The sequence below is a fragment of the Schistocerca gregaria genome, chromosome 7, assembly GCF_023897955.1.
Source record: "Schistocerca gregaria isolate iqSchGreg1 chromosome 7, iqSchGreg1.2, whole genome shotgun sequence".
In the NCBI taxonomy this organism is placed as follows: domain Eukaryota; kingdom Metazoa; phylum Arthropoda; class Insecta; order Orthoptera; family Acrididae; genus Schistocerca; species Schistocerca gregaria.
The window spans coordinates 62,834,055-62,849,403 of NC_064926.1; the positions used below are offsets into that span (position 1 = coordinate 62,834,055).

Below are 15,349 nucleotides of genomic sequence, written 5' to 3' on the forward strand. Positions count from 1 at the left end.
CTAGACACTCAAAATTGGTGTTCAAGGATCCCCTATGTACTTTTATGCCTTTCCGTTTTAGCAATGTATTTTTTATATGCTTTAGTTTTTTTCATTTTTATTCGCCCTGATTATTCTAGCTACTAATGTACGCATTTTACCAGCAATTTTTAGAACACCAGTCATCCACAATAGCTGTCATGTTTTGTTGTCATGACAAGATTTAGCAATTGAGCAGTATTATAGTTCACAGCCTGCAGGCACCAACTGCCGAGAGTTGCACGCACTAGTCTTAGGGGCCTTATATGTTTCCATATCCAGCATGACGTGTGCAACCAGAATATGCTCTACACCTCTGGCATGTTTATGATGTAAAAGCTTTGCTGTAGGCCTGATCCTATTTGGTTTGCATTGGGCTGTGCCACAGGCTGCAATAACGTAATCTGCAGTTTCTTTCTTATTTCCAGTGTTGGTCGTCAATTTAGGGACAAAGGAGAGACATATTTTTTAAATATCTTTCAGTCATCTGTTTTATTGTATTTTATTGACATTGTGCACAGTTCTTAAGGCTTTTACAAGTGGCATTTACATGCTGGGATAATTTATGCATGGTATCCCATGTACCGATCACTACAAAATATCACTAAGTTCTTTAATATTTTCTTGCTAATCCAGTATCACTAAAAGGGGGCACACCACTAAAATAAAACTTTGTATTTCTTCCATAGGTCAATCCCAATATGCCTAAATAAAGGTGAAATGAGTCATTAATAAATAATAAAAAAATGTTAACACTACAACCAAGACTACTTGGTTCTTCATATCAATCACACTGGTTGCTGTAACAACCCCACTATGACCTACTACGATTAAAAGGATTGGCAAGATCTGATCTGATCTGAAACTGGTAGGAGTTATTTCAGAAAATGTCCAAAATCACAAAATCTTCACGTCCAAAACTCACAAATGGCGAACTGACCAAGAGAAAAAATGAAGAAGACTGGAACAACATGGTCTGGAGAGAGGAGGGCAGCCTACAGGGAGAGAATGAAAGAAATATGGGAACAAAAAAAAAAGGCAAATGCCCACTTCTAAATACTTTGTGAAGTCCTAATGAGCCTATTTGCAAATAATAAATTTTCAATGCCTTTATTTTCTTCATTCTTTCCTTTCTTCCTAATACAATTTTTAGACAGCTTCCACTCATTTCTCTCACTTTCCTCTTATTTTAGTATTATTCAAACTTAGAACTAATAACAATCTTACAAGTACAGCATAATTTCTAACTATTTGATCCATACGACAATATTATAAGTCTACATCTGTGCGATTCTGAAGTATAGCAGATGGCAATACAGCTGTAATCGAGCATACAACACAAGACACCTTTTGCTATAATATTATTTTGTAATACTGGTTGTGTATTTTTTTCAATATAAGGTTACTGGTTTATTATCCAGTTCCAGAAGCCATATCTCGCATGTCATTTTTATTTATCTCCTTTTATTATGAAAAACTATCCAAAACTATTTGATTATTCAAAACTTATCAAAATGCAGGTAGTATACATGTAAAATATCCTACTTAAGTATCATCTGCGAACAAATAATGATACGTATCACACTCTATGAGTTGCTGATGTAAGGCTTTTGTATCTTTGGTTTATGTTTTTCCCTGGTGAAGAGCTGAAGTGAGCTGTGATGGAGGAATGTCAAAATGTCACTCATCTCTCATGTACCCTTGTGGGTTATAGTGTTAACAGTTTATCAAGTGTGATAAAGTAGTTTTATGTTCCTTTTTAAAGAAATTACTTCTAACATCTGTTTGTTTACACCAATTTGAGAACAAGACAGAAATGCATTATTGATTATTTACAGAATGAACGAGTTACGCTATAATACTGACAGCAAGAGGAAGATTAACACATCCTTCTTAGACACTTTCAAGACCCAAGATACTTCTGGGTAAAATCATAACCCATTTATTTTTGGGTTAATGAGCAGCAGCAGTAACAACAGCAACAACAACAGTTGTGGTAATGAACAGAAAGATGAGTATTTTTTCATTTAATGACTAATCATAACATCAAATGTTGACAAAAATAATTCTAGGATACATGTCCTGCAGTTAAACTTAATACTATGTCTGGCTTATGACTGTATTTTTATTACATCAGTTAATTAACAATACTACAACTATGGCAGGGCAGGGTTCCTTTATAATGGTGACACAAATCATCCACTAAGATCTAACTCTATGCAGTTTGTTATGCCCATTGTTCAATTTAACAGTGTTTGTTAAGCAAGAAGCTGTAAACTATTTAAACTGCAACATTTAGGGTAATATATGCATTACTACAGGGTATAAAAAAGGAAACAGACAATACTATGGGTTGATGCAGAGCTTAGTCCTCACAAAAAGCATGCAATTATAGTTGCAGGTATTGATATACAAATCCAATGAATGGCCCAGTAGCAATAAGTATGTTATCCAGTGCTGGCTGTGGAGAAGGGTTAGAGTTTTGTTTGGAAACACTGCCTCATCAATACAGGCCAGCACATGAACTTCTTTTATTTTCAATATTTTGCAAGCTAACTTCAGTGTGCAAATAGTCTACTGGTTAGGATTAATACTAACTTTGAAAAATTTTCGGGTTCGAACACTGAGCTTAAAGGCAACTTTCTTTCTCCCTTTCCTCACACACAAAATAAAATGCATACTTACTTACATCATCCTCAGAAACATCCGACTTGAGCTCAAAATATTTTGTTGTGGGTGTTATCAAGTTCAATGTAAGATAAGCTTGTACAAGTAGCCACACATGTTCCCACAGGCCTGCTTGCCTCAAGAACAATCCACAATCCAGTACCAAATCTACAAACATAAAAAATACACAGAATTTTGAAAAACACTCATTTCTTTTAGATAATCCAGAGCTCTTAATTGTGTACACACAATCATGGACATATTGAATACACTCAGCCTATATTTATTGCATGGATATTTGTAACTTACAGTAGAAAGAAGTGTCAGCATAAGAGTTCTAACCTCTCTCTCTCTCTCTCTCTCTCTCTCTCTCTACACTGTGTTGTTTTATGTCTCATGATTATTTCTAGCCTAAAAACCTCATGCAAATCAGTCCCACAACACCAGTTCTAATTCTGTCACTATACCAAAGGGCAGCTGAAACTGTGACCATGAGAGGAATGTCATTTCTCTCCTCCCACTTTTGAGCTCTTTTCTCTCAGAGTGGTGCTGATTCAGTAGTTGCTGCCCAAGTAAAATTGCAAAGAAAACCTGACTATCAAAAACAGATCTATTATTGATATATTTATGTAGTAGTACTGCAAACCGAAAATAATTCACACATCCACCAGTGGCATGACCCGTGTTCCTGCTAAACTAAAAAAAAAAAAAGGAGGTAGGGGGTCTCAATATTCTACATTTTATACGGAAGTTAAAACATTTCAGGCAGTAATGAATCATCAAAGTGGCATCTATGCAAGACACTCATTACAATACTGTAATTGAATTCTTTCTTGCACAAAAAGAAAGCCTGGTTAACATTCATACCCGTTTGTGTGCAGTGTGTGGTAACAATACAGTTAATAGGAGTGCTGTTAGGTGATGGGTAAATAGAATTAAAGCCTCAGAACATCCAGAAACTGAGCTCCAAGATTAGCCATGTTTAAAACATCCCATCACAGCCACTGTGCTCGCCCTGGTGAATTCTGCATATGCCATTACTCCTGAAGGCATGCACATCACAACTCACAACTGGCTCTACATCAATGGTGAGCACTGGAAGTGTGTGTGTGCAATGATTGATATATTTGGATATTCAAAAGTGTACTCAGGATCCATTCCATGGATGCTGACAACAGACCACAAGATTCAAAGAAAAACCATTTCATCTGGACTGTAGGAGCAATCTGAGGTCAATGGAAAAGCCTTTCTGCCAAGGATCATTATAGGTGACGAAACTTGAGTGCATTTCTTTGAGTCAGAAAAAAAAGGCAGTCACTGGACTGGCACCATTCACAATCAGAAGAAATTCAATGCAGCTCCCTCTGTAGGCAGAGTCATGATGACAGTCTTTTGGGATAGTGATGGAGTCATTACTATGGACATGTTGTCAAAAGTGTCAACCACTGATTCCAAGGCATAAATGAAGACCCAGAAAAAAACTCAAGAAGAGATTCCAGTGTATTTGGTCTGACAAGAATCCAAAAAAAAATCTTGCTCCAACATAACAATCAGGACAAGTCTCAAAACCTGGGAAAACACCACTCAACTGCATTGTAGGTCACTGCCTCACACACTGTATAACCAGACAGCTTCCATCTCTTTGAGCCACTTATAGATTCCCTAAGTAAGGCACACTCTGAAGATGATGAAAGCATAATTGAAGCAGTGAAAACATGGCTACATGCACATGACAAGAGCTTTTATTGACAGGGAGTATGTGCTCCTACACGATGCTCACATAAGGCCACAGAATGTGATGAAGACTATGTAGAAAAATAATAAATGTAAGAATATTATTGATAATCTCACCAAATTTCTATCTCTTATGAATATATGTGTTGGAAGGATGAAGTCATGGAGTTAGAGTAGCAGCAAAAGATAAGAGAAGCAATATGTGTGGTAGCGATAAGGAAGAGACAGGGGCAGGGACAGCAGGTTAGGGTTGGGGGATGACAAAGTGCTGCTTGTGGGAGCACACAGGGACAAGGTAGATAGAGGGTTGGGCAACTAGGTGCAGTTGGGAGGTTAGACAGGAGGGTGCAGTGGGGGGGGGGGGGGGGGGGGGGAGGGGGGAGGGCAGTGGGAAAGGAGGGAAATAAAAAGATTGTGGGTGAGTTGGTGGAAATGAGGGTTGTGTAGAGCCAGAAAGGGAACACTGTGACCAGACTGGAGGAGGGGGGTAGTGGGGTGATGTATGGAACAGCTCTTGCATCTAGTTCTATTAGAGGGATATGAACCATGAGGAAAGGGGTTGGGAGCAGGGATTGTGTAGGGATGGGGAAGTATACTGTGTAAGTTCAGTGCATGGTGGAATACTATTGTGAGAGAGATGGGAAGGATAGTGGGTATGATATTCCCCATTTTAGAGCACGACAAAAGATAGTCGAAACCCTGGTGGAGAATGTGATTCAGTTGCTCCAGTCCTGGAGGGTACTAAGTCACGAGGGGAATGTTCCTCTGTGGCAGGACAGTGGGACTTTGGGAGGTGGTGGGTGACTGGAGAGATAAGTCATGGGAGATTTCGTTTTTGTACAAGGTTGGAACGTTAATTACAGTCTATGAAGGTGTCATTGAGAACCTTGGTATATTTCGAGAGGGACTGCTCGTCACTACAGATGCAATGGCTGGAGGTGGCTAGGCTCTATGTAAGAGACTTCTTGGTATGGAATGGGTGGCAGCTGTCGAGTGGAGGTATTGCCATTGGGTGGTAGGTTTGATATGAATGGAGATACTGATGTAGCCTTCTTTGAAGTGGAAGTCATCATTGAAGAAGGTGGCTTATTGTATTGAGGAGGAGCAGGTGAAGCAAACAGGGGAGAAGGTGTTGAGGTTCTGGAGGAACGTGGATAGGATGTCCTCACCCTCAATCCCGATTACAAAAATGATATCAATGAATCTGAACCAGGTGAGGGACTGAGGATCTGGTTGATTAGAAATGATTCCTCTAGATGCCCCATGAATAGGTTGGCATAGAATGGTACCATGCATGTGCCCATTTCCATACCCCAGAGTAGTTCATAGGTGAAGCCTTCAAAGGTTAAGTAATTGTGGGAGAGGATGTAGTTGGACATAACAACTAGGAAGGAGGTTGCAGGTTTGGAATCCATTGGGCACTGGGAAAGGTGGTGTTCAATTGTGGCAGGATCGTGGGCATTACGGAGTTAGTGTAAAGGAAGGTGGCATCAAGAGTGACGAGCAGGGTACCAAATGGTAAGGGAACAGGAAATGTCAAGAGTCAGTGGAGAAAATAGTTGGTATCTTTTATATACGAAGGTAAGCCATGAATAATAGGGTGAAAGCTTGGGCTACGAGAGCAGAGAATCTCTCAGTGGGACCACAGCATGTGATCACTATGGGGCTTCCTGGGTGGTTGGGATTTTAGACTTTAGGAAGCATGTAGAAGGTAGGAGTGATGAGTGGTTGGGATGAGGAGAGAGATGGACTCCAGGGAGAGGTTCTGGGGTGTACTTGAGGAGAGACTGGAGATCCCACTGGATTTCTGGAATGGGGTCACTGTAGCAGGGTTTGTAGGTGGACAACTGGCAGAGTCCTTCCACAAGGTAATCCTTGCTATTCAAAACAACAGTGGTGGAGCCTTTGTCAGCAGGTAGGGCCATAAGGTTAGGGTCAGTTTTCAGGTGATGGATTGCAGTTCTTCTGTGGATGGAATGTTAGCTTGCATTTTGAGAGATTTGAGGAAAGATGGTGAGGCAAGGTTCAAGGTTAACAAATTCTGGAACGGTAACAACAGGTGATTTTAGGGGCATTGGGTGTGGAACAAGGATGGAAGGAGAAAAGAATTGAGCCAGGCAGGGTTCAATGTTGATCTTTCACTGAGTCTGATTGGTAGGGTTGGTGGCGAAAAAGTTTTTCAACTGTAGGGACCAGGAGGAGGAGAGAAAGTCTTTAACAAGTTGTTCATGAATGAATTTGGGAGTGAGGCAAAAGGTGAGGCCTTTAGGAAGGACTCATACTTCTGTGGGGCTAAAGCTTTTGGAGGAAAGGCCCATGACTGTGTTTCATGTCTATTTAGGTTCTGGATTCTGTGTGGCAGTGGGAGGGAGCTTTTGAGGGTGGGGTAAATGTAGTAGGTCTGTGAGGTGGGGTTTGTCAGCTATGAGGAGATGTGGGGGAGGTTTGGATGTTTTTGTAGAGGTGGTGGACGATGGTAGTCCTAGGCACAAGCAGGAGCCACTACACAGCCTTCTATTCCAACAACGCGCCCACATTCTTTTCACTTCTCTCCTTTTTTGCTCCCCCCCCCCCCTCCCACTGCCCTCCCCCTCCCCCCCTCCTACCCTCTGTCTAACCTCCTGATAACACCTAGTTGCCCTACCCTCTCTCCACTTCACACTGTATGCTCCCACAAGGATGTCCAGATACTTTTGACCAGATAGGGTATATACTAGATAGGTAAATACTACACTTGGTCAACTGACCGCCATTCCATGTTTTCATCCCATGACATCAGGTCCAATATGACCATGATGTGTGAGCATTTAGCACTGGATAGCGTATAATAATTTTATACACAACAACAACAACAACCAGTGTACCACACAGGCACAGCAGATAACAGGTCCAATTGTTATCACATACACATGGTTATAATTAGATTTTAAATATTCATGAAATTCTATGTTTTCTAGATCGAAATCAATTTTAACACCATAAAGATTTCACTCTGGACACACGAATTATTTGATACAGACATACGCAATATCTAAATAACCTTACATTTCTGCTGTAATCTGTACTAAATGTTCTTAAATTATAGTGAGTGATATGTATACGTAGAGAAGGCACTGAGTAGTAGCCAGGCACATTGAAAAAAAGACTACTAGATATTATGAGGCATGTCTGAAAAGTAAGTATTGTTTCATTCTACTGCCACCACAGCATTAGAGTTGCACTTCTGCACATTTGACTTACATTTGTGGTTCATTGTCTTTCCACTAATGCCATTACAGACGCGTTGCGCTGTGTTTACATTTGTTAGTGATAAATCAAAATGTTTAAGACAATCTCTGAGCCCACCAACTATGAAGTATTTTCTTGAATGCAAAGAATGTTAAGCCAGCTGAAATTAACTATCTTCTTGTAGAGATGTATGGTGAAAATGTAATGACTAATAGAATGGTGAGAAAATGAGTGAGACAAATTAGTGATGGACAAACCAATGTTCATGATGAAGCATGGAGTAGGCTAGCTTCTGTAGTTTGGTTGAGAAAGGGAATGAGAAAACTTGTGAAAACAGACAGTTTACAAGAAGAATGCTTTGTGATGAGTTTCCACAAATTTCAAAAACAATTTAGCTTCAGATTGCCACAAGTTGCTTAAATTTTTGGAAATTGTGTTTCCACTGGATTCCAAAACAGCTTACGGATGTCCACAAAATGTAAGAGACTTGGCAGTGCTTTGACATTTCTCACCCAATACAGAGATGAGGGAGATGAATCCTTAAACATAATTGTGACCAGTCATGAAACTTGGGTTTGTCATGTCACTTTAAAATCAAAACAACAGACAATGGAATGGACACACTCACAATCCCCCCAAAACACAAACTGAAAACGATTTTGCTAGAACAAAAAATTGTGCACTGAGTTCTGGGACAAAACAATGGTTCAAATGGCTCTGAGCACTATGCGAATTAACTTCCAAGGTCATCAGTCGCCTAGAACTTAGAACTAATTAAACCTAACTAACCTAAGGACATCACACACATCCATGCCCGAGGCAGGATTCGAACCTGCGACCATAGCGGTCACTCGGCTCCAGACTGTAGCGCCCAGAACCACACGGCCACTCCGGCCGGCCAGTTCTAGGACAGATACGGCATTCTGCTTGTTGAGGTGCTTCCGTCAGGTGAAACCGTCAATGTGATATGAAATACTGAAAAGTCTTCAGTGCACAATTCAAAACAAAAGATGTGAAATGCTCTGTTACGGCACTGTGTTGCTTCATGACTACACATGTCCCCATTCTACTGGTGTCACTCAAGGCCTTATTCAACAATTTGCTTTGGAGCACACTGATCATCTGCTGTACAGCCCCATCCTGCACCTTGTGACTACCACTTGAAGTGTGGTTTTAGAGGAAGGCACTATGTCAGTGATGATGACACAAGAAACAGTGTTCAGCAGTGGCTATCTTCACAGGCGGCATCTTTCTATGAAGAGGGCACACAGAAGATGGTTTCCGGCTATGACAAATGTCACAACAATGGTGGCAACTATGCGGAAATATGGTTTAAGAAATGATCTTTCTTGTGAAAATAAATTTTGGTTTGAAAAAATGTTTTTAAGAGGTTTTTTTTTCCAAAACTTACTTTCTGGACTAAGTCCTTCACCAGACGTATGCAAAACACACACACACACATTTACAGATACATAATTCGCACACATGTTGCCACCACATCTCCAGATGCTAAGGCCCAACTATGGTTGCGTCTGAGGTGAGCAGTGATCTTTGCTGGAATGGGTAGTGGGGGTACAGAGAAGGCGTGGGTGGAGGAGGGAAGGGATATCAGGGTAGGAATGCCGGAAAATGCTGCAATGTCTGTAGGTGTCGCCGGGAGGGACATGGTGGAGACAAGATACTGGGCTAACTATATGGAATGCGGGAGAGGAGGCATAGGGAGAGTAAAGACAGAGAGAAGTGGAAAGGATTGTGCAGATACACTGGCAGAATAGAATGTGTGTGTAGGGCTGGAGAGGGAGTAGGGAACAGGATAGGCAAGTGGAAGAGAGGGACTACCAAAGATTGAGATCACGGGGTTACAGGAATAAAGGGTGCATTGAAGGTAGTCACTTCCTGAATGGTGCTGTGGACACAAGTTTCACAATTTATTCTATGGACAGTGATGACAGCGAGCTGTAATCCAAGGACAAACATACCCCATATCAATTAGATGCAGCTGAAGTCACATGAAGACTTATTTTGAAGAATTTTGGAAAGATTGTGTAGTGTCACAAAATTGATGACACTAGTGCCCTCCAACGATGCAATCACAGTGAATATCTAATTTAACTATGATTAGTTTTAATGCACTATTATTTATTATATTTAATTCCTTTTTCACTAGGATTTGTTTAGGTTTTTTATTTAACTTTGTGTGGGATGAGCAAGAGCTGCAGACACCCATTGTTCATTCTCTGCATAACAAAGGCTGGTTACTATTCTCTCTGCCACGCAAGCCGAAAATGTTGAGAGGACGACCTCCATGACACTACATCAAGGAGGTCTGAACCTATTCTACCCTTGTGTTGCACAGATGTTATTCCTCTTTTAACAATGGATTGTTGTTAATTTTTTTCTAGATTGATTGGAGAAACTTGTCACAAAAGTAATAATACTTGTTAATTATACCCACTGAGAAAAATGTAACACTGATTTTACCAAACTACATTATGCATTAGCAACAGAAAAGCCCCACAATTTTTGTAGTTGTGACGAAAAAGAAATTGCAACTAAGTCCTTTTTCTCAGTTAGCTGCCTTTTCATATGCAGTCAGAAATGAATTGCCTTTAAAACTGGACAAATATTCAACAATAGTGAACATTTCTGCAGAAGATGGTAAACTCTAGATATGATCCAATGGTATGCCAGTGTGTTTCGTGCAGCAATGCTGTCAACACTCACAGTGAGGTACAATGGGAACAAAATGGGTAGTGTCCACTGTTGGTTCTATGCAGCCAATGAGAAAGCAGTGGGTAGATGATGCTGGAAGCAAGAGATGAAGAAAAATATTGTCACATTCTCATCTCGGTGTAGATGGGAACTACGACACCTATTCAGGGGGAGGGAGGGGGGGGGGGGGGGGAAGAGCTGTATTCTCAGGTCCCACCATAAGTATTCTCAGGTCCCACCATAAGCACAACCTCAGACATCGCAAAATATTCAGAAGAAACAGCATAATACTGTTACAACTGCAATTATAAATTTCATTTCTGCTCATTTCAATTATAAATTTTGTTGCTGCTCATTTCACTCACAGCAGTTTCAACAGTGCTATTATGTCCCACCCTATTCATCACCTCAGAAATCGTGACATATTTGGAAGAAGCAGACAATTATATATCACGAAGAAGATCATAAATTTCAGTGCTGCCCTTACATAGGAATACACTGCATCTTTTCTCATCGCTCAATGATTAGGTAAACCATCATCCCAGAAGCGATACCAGTGATGATGACAATGATGATTAAAAATAGTAATACCACAAACAACAACCTCAAGTAGTAGGCATAGGAAATAAAGATAAAAATCAATGCAAATCATTTCTTTTTGGTTAATTTATTTCTCTTTGTGTTGTCAAAATGTAAGCACTAAATAAATAGCATAAATTCAAAATAAAATCCTTAGGCAGGTACTTTATATCAATGAAACAGTTTATGAGTTTTATTACTCTGAATATGTTACAAGTGAAATTTTCTCAAAGAGCCTCCTAAAATAAAATAAAAAGGGTGGGGGGGTCAAGCAGGGTTGTCTTGTACGTGTGTAAATATGGTATCCTGGTTGCACCTGAGGAAGGGCTGGAAGCCCTGAAATCGATCATGACACAATAAAAAGAAATTGAAGGTCTTTTTGCAGTCAGAGGCAAATTTATTCCTAATCTCAATAATAATTCTATAATCCTCTGAAATCATTTATGGGATGCTACAAACTCTCATTAATCATCCTTACCAATGATGGCCCTTTCAGCTGGTGGTGTTTGAGACGCTGGAGCACCACGTCTACTCTGGTGGAGCTGCTGTGTTGCTTTGATGTACAGATTCAGCACACCTGGAGCAGAACATAATGCCATGCTCCACTGTGTTGTACGTACAAACCTGGAACACAGAGAAACTTACAGTGGTACGCAGCATGTTGTCGGTTGTCAATATATCAAGGCCCATTGGGAGGAGGGAGAGAGGTGAGGTTGGGGAGGAGGAGGCAAGGGGAGTGGTTTCTACCCATGGGACCCAGACCACAAAGACCTCAATATTTTAATATTCACAGCTTTATAACTATTATCAAGTGCTAAGATGGAACAACATAAAATGCTGTACATGCCTGAATGACATGTCATTGTCGAAATATTACAATTATCTCTGAAGTGGTTTTGACAAACGTTGATGTCAGTTGATGTACGGATGTCATGCATGTATGTCACAGCACCGTATCGGCCAAAACAAATGCAGTATAACATGCACAGTGTCAGCTGTACTATTTATTCATTTACATTCATATCCTGTAATGTGATGACTGTTTTTAAGACTAGATATATATAAGTTCTAATATTCTGATAATGACATATCATTAAGACATGTCAGAGATTTAGTGATTTTCATCTTCGCTCTTCAAAATGGTTATAAAGCTGAAAAGTGTGAAATAAATTATTTTTAAAATGTACAGCCAAATTCAAACTAGTTTCTGAATTTGAAGCTTCTCTCTGAATTTAAGGTTGTTGCAAACTCACAGAGATGTAAAGATGGCTTTTTTTCTTCAACAGTTTCTGATCTGATTTTGGTAACCCATTCTGAAAGTAACTATACTTTCAGATTCAGAAGAACTATCAGTTACATCTCTTGTTGAAACATGAGCTCAGTGTCACACCTAGTGATGTAGACAGCTTGCTTTCAGAATCTGTAGACGAGTTATCACTAAGGTCGACAATGAATAATTCATCCTCACTGTCGCCTTCATATCTCCATGACCTCTTTCTCAATGCAACCGCAATGCCCTATCATTTCCTTAGTAGTAAAAATGATGAAAAGCACATTGCTGATGATAATCCTCATGAACAGTAAGATTTAAAGTGACGTCAAATGTTGCAAAATGAGGTTAGAACCAAGGAAGTACCCAAAGACAACCTGGTAGCCAGAACTATGAAAAGCTACTGTGATATTGGCAGAAATCCTGGTGTACACTTAACCTCATCAACACTACTCAGTTATCTGAGTTCTGGTTTGTCTATATGCATAATTAGTGCTCAGGAGTCAGTAAGGAGGCGTGAGCTAACTCTTCAATGGTGCTGAACAAAATTCCAGAGGCCGTATTGTATTTATCAACAGCATCTGGGAAGTAGCAGGGCAAGACGAGTGAACTCATTAACAGCAGTCAGAAGGCTAACAGACTGGCTGAAGAACTACTGGGGAATAGTTTCACCTATATTATTAAAGAATAGAGGCTCAATTCCTACTCCAAGATTAGGGCAATATTAATAAGTGGTAGATTACTTTGAGAAACTTCTGGATGAAGGAAACCCGAAAACCTTGAGAAGAGGGCAATCCCAGTTAGAAAATGATATGGGATATATCATGAGAAGACCTGGTATCAGCCCTGAAGGAATGAGAAACTGGAAATCTATAAAGAAGATCAGTTTCCATATGAATGGAGTGAGGGAGAGAGTGCGTGTGTATAATTTTGCCCAGTTACAAAGAGGAAAAAGACATACAAGGCTGTGCTAACTAGAGGAAAATAAAATTCATGTTGTTGTTGTTGTTGTTGTTGTTGATGATGATGATGATGATGATGATGATGATGATGATGATGATAATGATTACATCAGCTGAAGACTGACTTGTTTCCTGCAGCTCTCCACACTATTCTATATTGTACAAGTCTCTTCATCTTTGATAACTACTGCAACCAACATCCATTTGAACCCACTTATTGCATCCACCCCTGTGTCTCCCCACACAATTTTTACCCTTCACACTTCCTTCCATTATCAAACTGGTCCCTTTAAGCCTCAGAATGTATCCTATCCACTGATCCCTTCTCCTAGTCAGGTTATGCCAAACATTTAATTTTTCCCCTAACCATATCAGCACACCTCACTTGTTACTCGATCCACCCATCTAATCCTCACCATTCTTCCACAGCACCACATCTCACGAGCTTATATTCTCTTCTTGTCTGAACTGCTTATCCTCCTCACTTCACTTAATACAAGACCACACTACATACAAATATCACCAGAACAGAGCTTGCAACACTTCAATTTATACTAGTTAACAATGTCCTCTTTTTTATAAATGCTTCTGATGCTAAGCCAGTCTTCACGTTACATCTTCTACTTCAGCTATCAGCAGCAAAATAGGTGACCAAATCACAAAACTCATATATTACTGTATTTATCCAAGTATACGATGACGCTGATTGTAAGACGACTGCCCCCCCCCCCCTCCCCCTTTCTCTTTTGCAAAAGATTTCATGAGGAAAATTTATTGTTAACATATACTGGTGCCCAAACAACAGGGAACTAACATGCATTGAGATTAGAAAATAGTGCATCGATAATGGCTAGGTACGCTGACAAATCAAAATTACAGACTGCTTTATTGACACAGAGTATCTGCCTAAAAAGTTAACATTATAGCATTTATTGATTGTCTTCATTTTGATAACATAAGTAGTAAAGAAATGGTTTACATTAATTTTATATTTTTCGCTTACTAATCCTGTCAACTGTGATAACACAATTTATCTTCATTGTCACTGGCTGTTTTTCCTGATATGTTACAATTTCTGAGGTTGTGGTTACTGTGGAACCTGTGAACACAGCTGTTTTTATCCGACTTCATATCGTATTTCACTTCTATACTGACATAATACTGTTACAATGGCTCTTGCTTCCAGACATATTGTCCACCTGTTGCTCTCTCATTGGCCATGTGGAACCAACAGCTCACACATCACATTTCATCCTCATCAAATGCCACAGTGACAGTTGACAACATTGCAGCACAGGCCACAGAAGTAAGCCACTGGCTCCCATCTAGACTTTTACTGTTTCCAACAATGGAAAATCCAAGATGAAATGTAACAAAATAATGAAAAGCATAGTTGCTATTCACCATACAGCAGAGATGCTGAATTGCAGAAAAGCACAACAAAAAGGCTGTCGGAAAAGTTAGCTTTCACTGGATGTGGGTAGTGAGGAAGCTGGGGCGGGGAGGGGGAGGGATAGCAGGGTGCTGCTGGGAGCATGCAGGGACAAAGTGGAGAGTGGGGCAGCTAGGTGCAGTTGGAATATTAGACGGAGGGCAGGCAGAGAGAGGAGGGGAGTTAGCAGAAAAGGAGAGAAACAAAAAGATTGTGTGTGTTGGTGGAATAGAGGGCTGTGTAGTGCTGGAAAGGCAACAGGAAAGGGTCTGAATGGGTAAGGATAATGACTAATGAAGGTTGACCTCAGGATATATTGCAGGGAGAGTTCCCACCTGCACAATTCAGAAAAGCTGGTGTTGGTGGGAAGGATCCAGGTGGTACAGGCTGCGAAGCAGTCATTGAAATGAAGGACATTGTGTAGATTCCCATGGTTAGCAACACTGGATTATTTGTGCCCACTCAACTCCTTGAACTTGCAGCTGTCCCACCATCTACTGACATCTGTTGGTACAATCTGCAACACAGGTCTTAAAGCTGTAATTTCTTCTCATGACGACAATTATAGTCAGTTTAACATGATTTATTTCATTTGTTAGATATTTCATTCTCAACAGCACAAGCAGTGCAAGAAGCTACATGTTCGCAAAATTAAGATGCTGAGATAGATGTGTGGTACCAGGAAATTGGACAGAATTCCTAATGAGAAAATGGAAGGAGTTTGAAGAGTTACTAAGTTGTATAAGA

The 15,349-nt window shown here is 40.1% G+C and overlaps 1 protein-coding gene across 1 annotated transcript in view; it reads right to left on the minus strand.

Moving 5' to 3' along the window:
* Positions 1-15,349, minus strand: part of LOC126281692 (nuclear exosome regulator NRDE2) — a 163,645-nt gene that overhangs the window by 98,543 nt on the left and 49,753 nt on the right. Inside the window, exons 6-7 of the mRNA XM_049980860.1 lie at positions 11,417-11,562; positions 2,704-2,853 (exon numbers count right to left, since the gene is read on the minus strand). Of these exons, the coding sequence (XP_049836817.1) occupies positions 2,704-2,853; positions 11,417-11,562 (296 nt within the window). The remainder of the gene's footprint in view (positions 1-2,703; positions 2,854-11,416; positions 11,563-15,349) is intronic.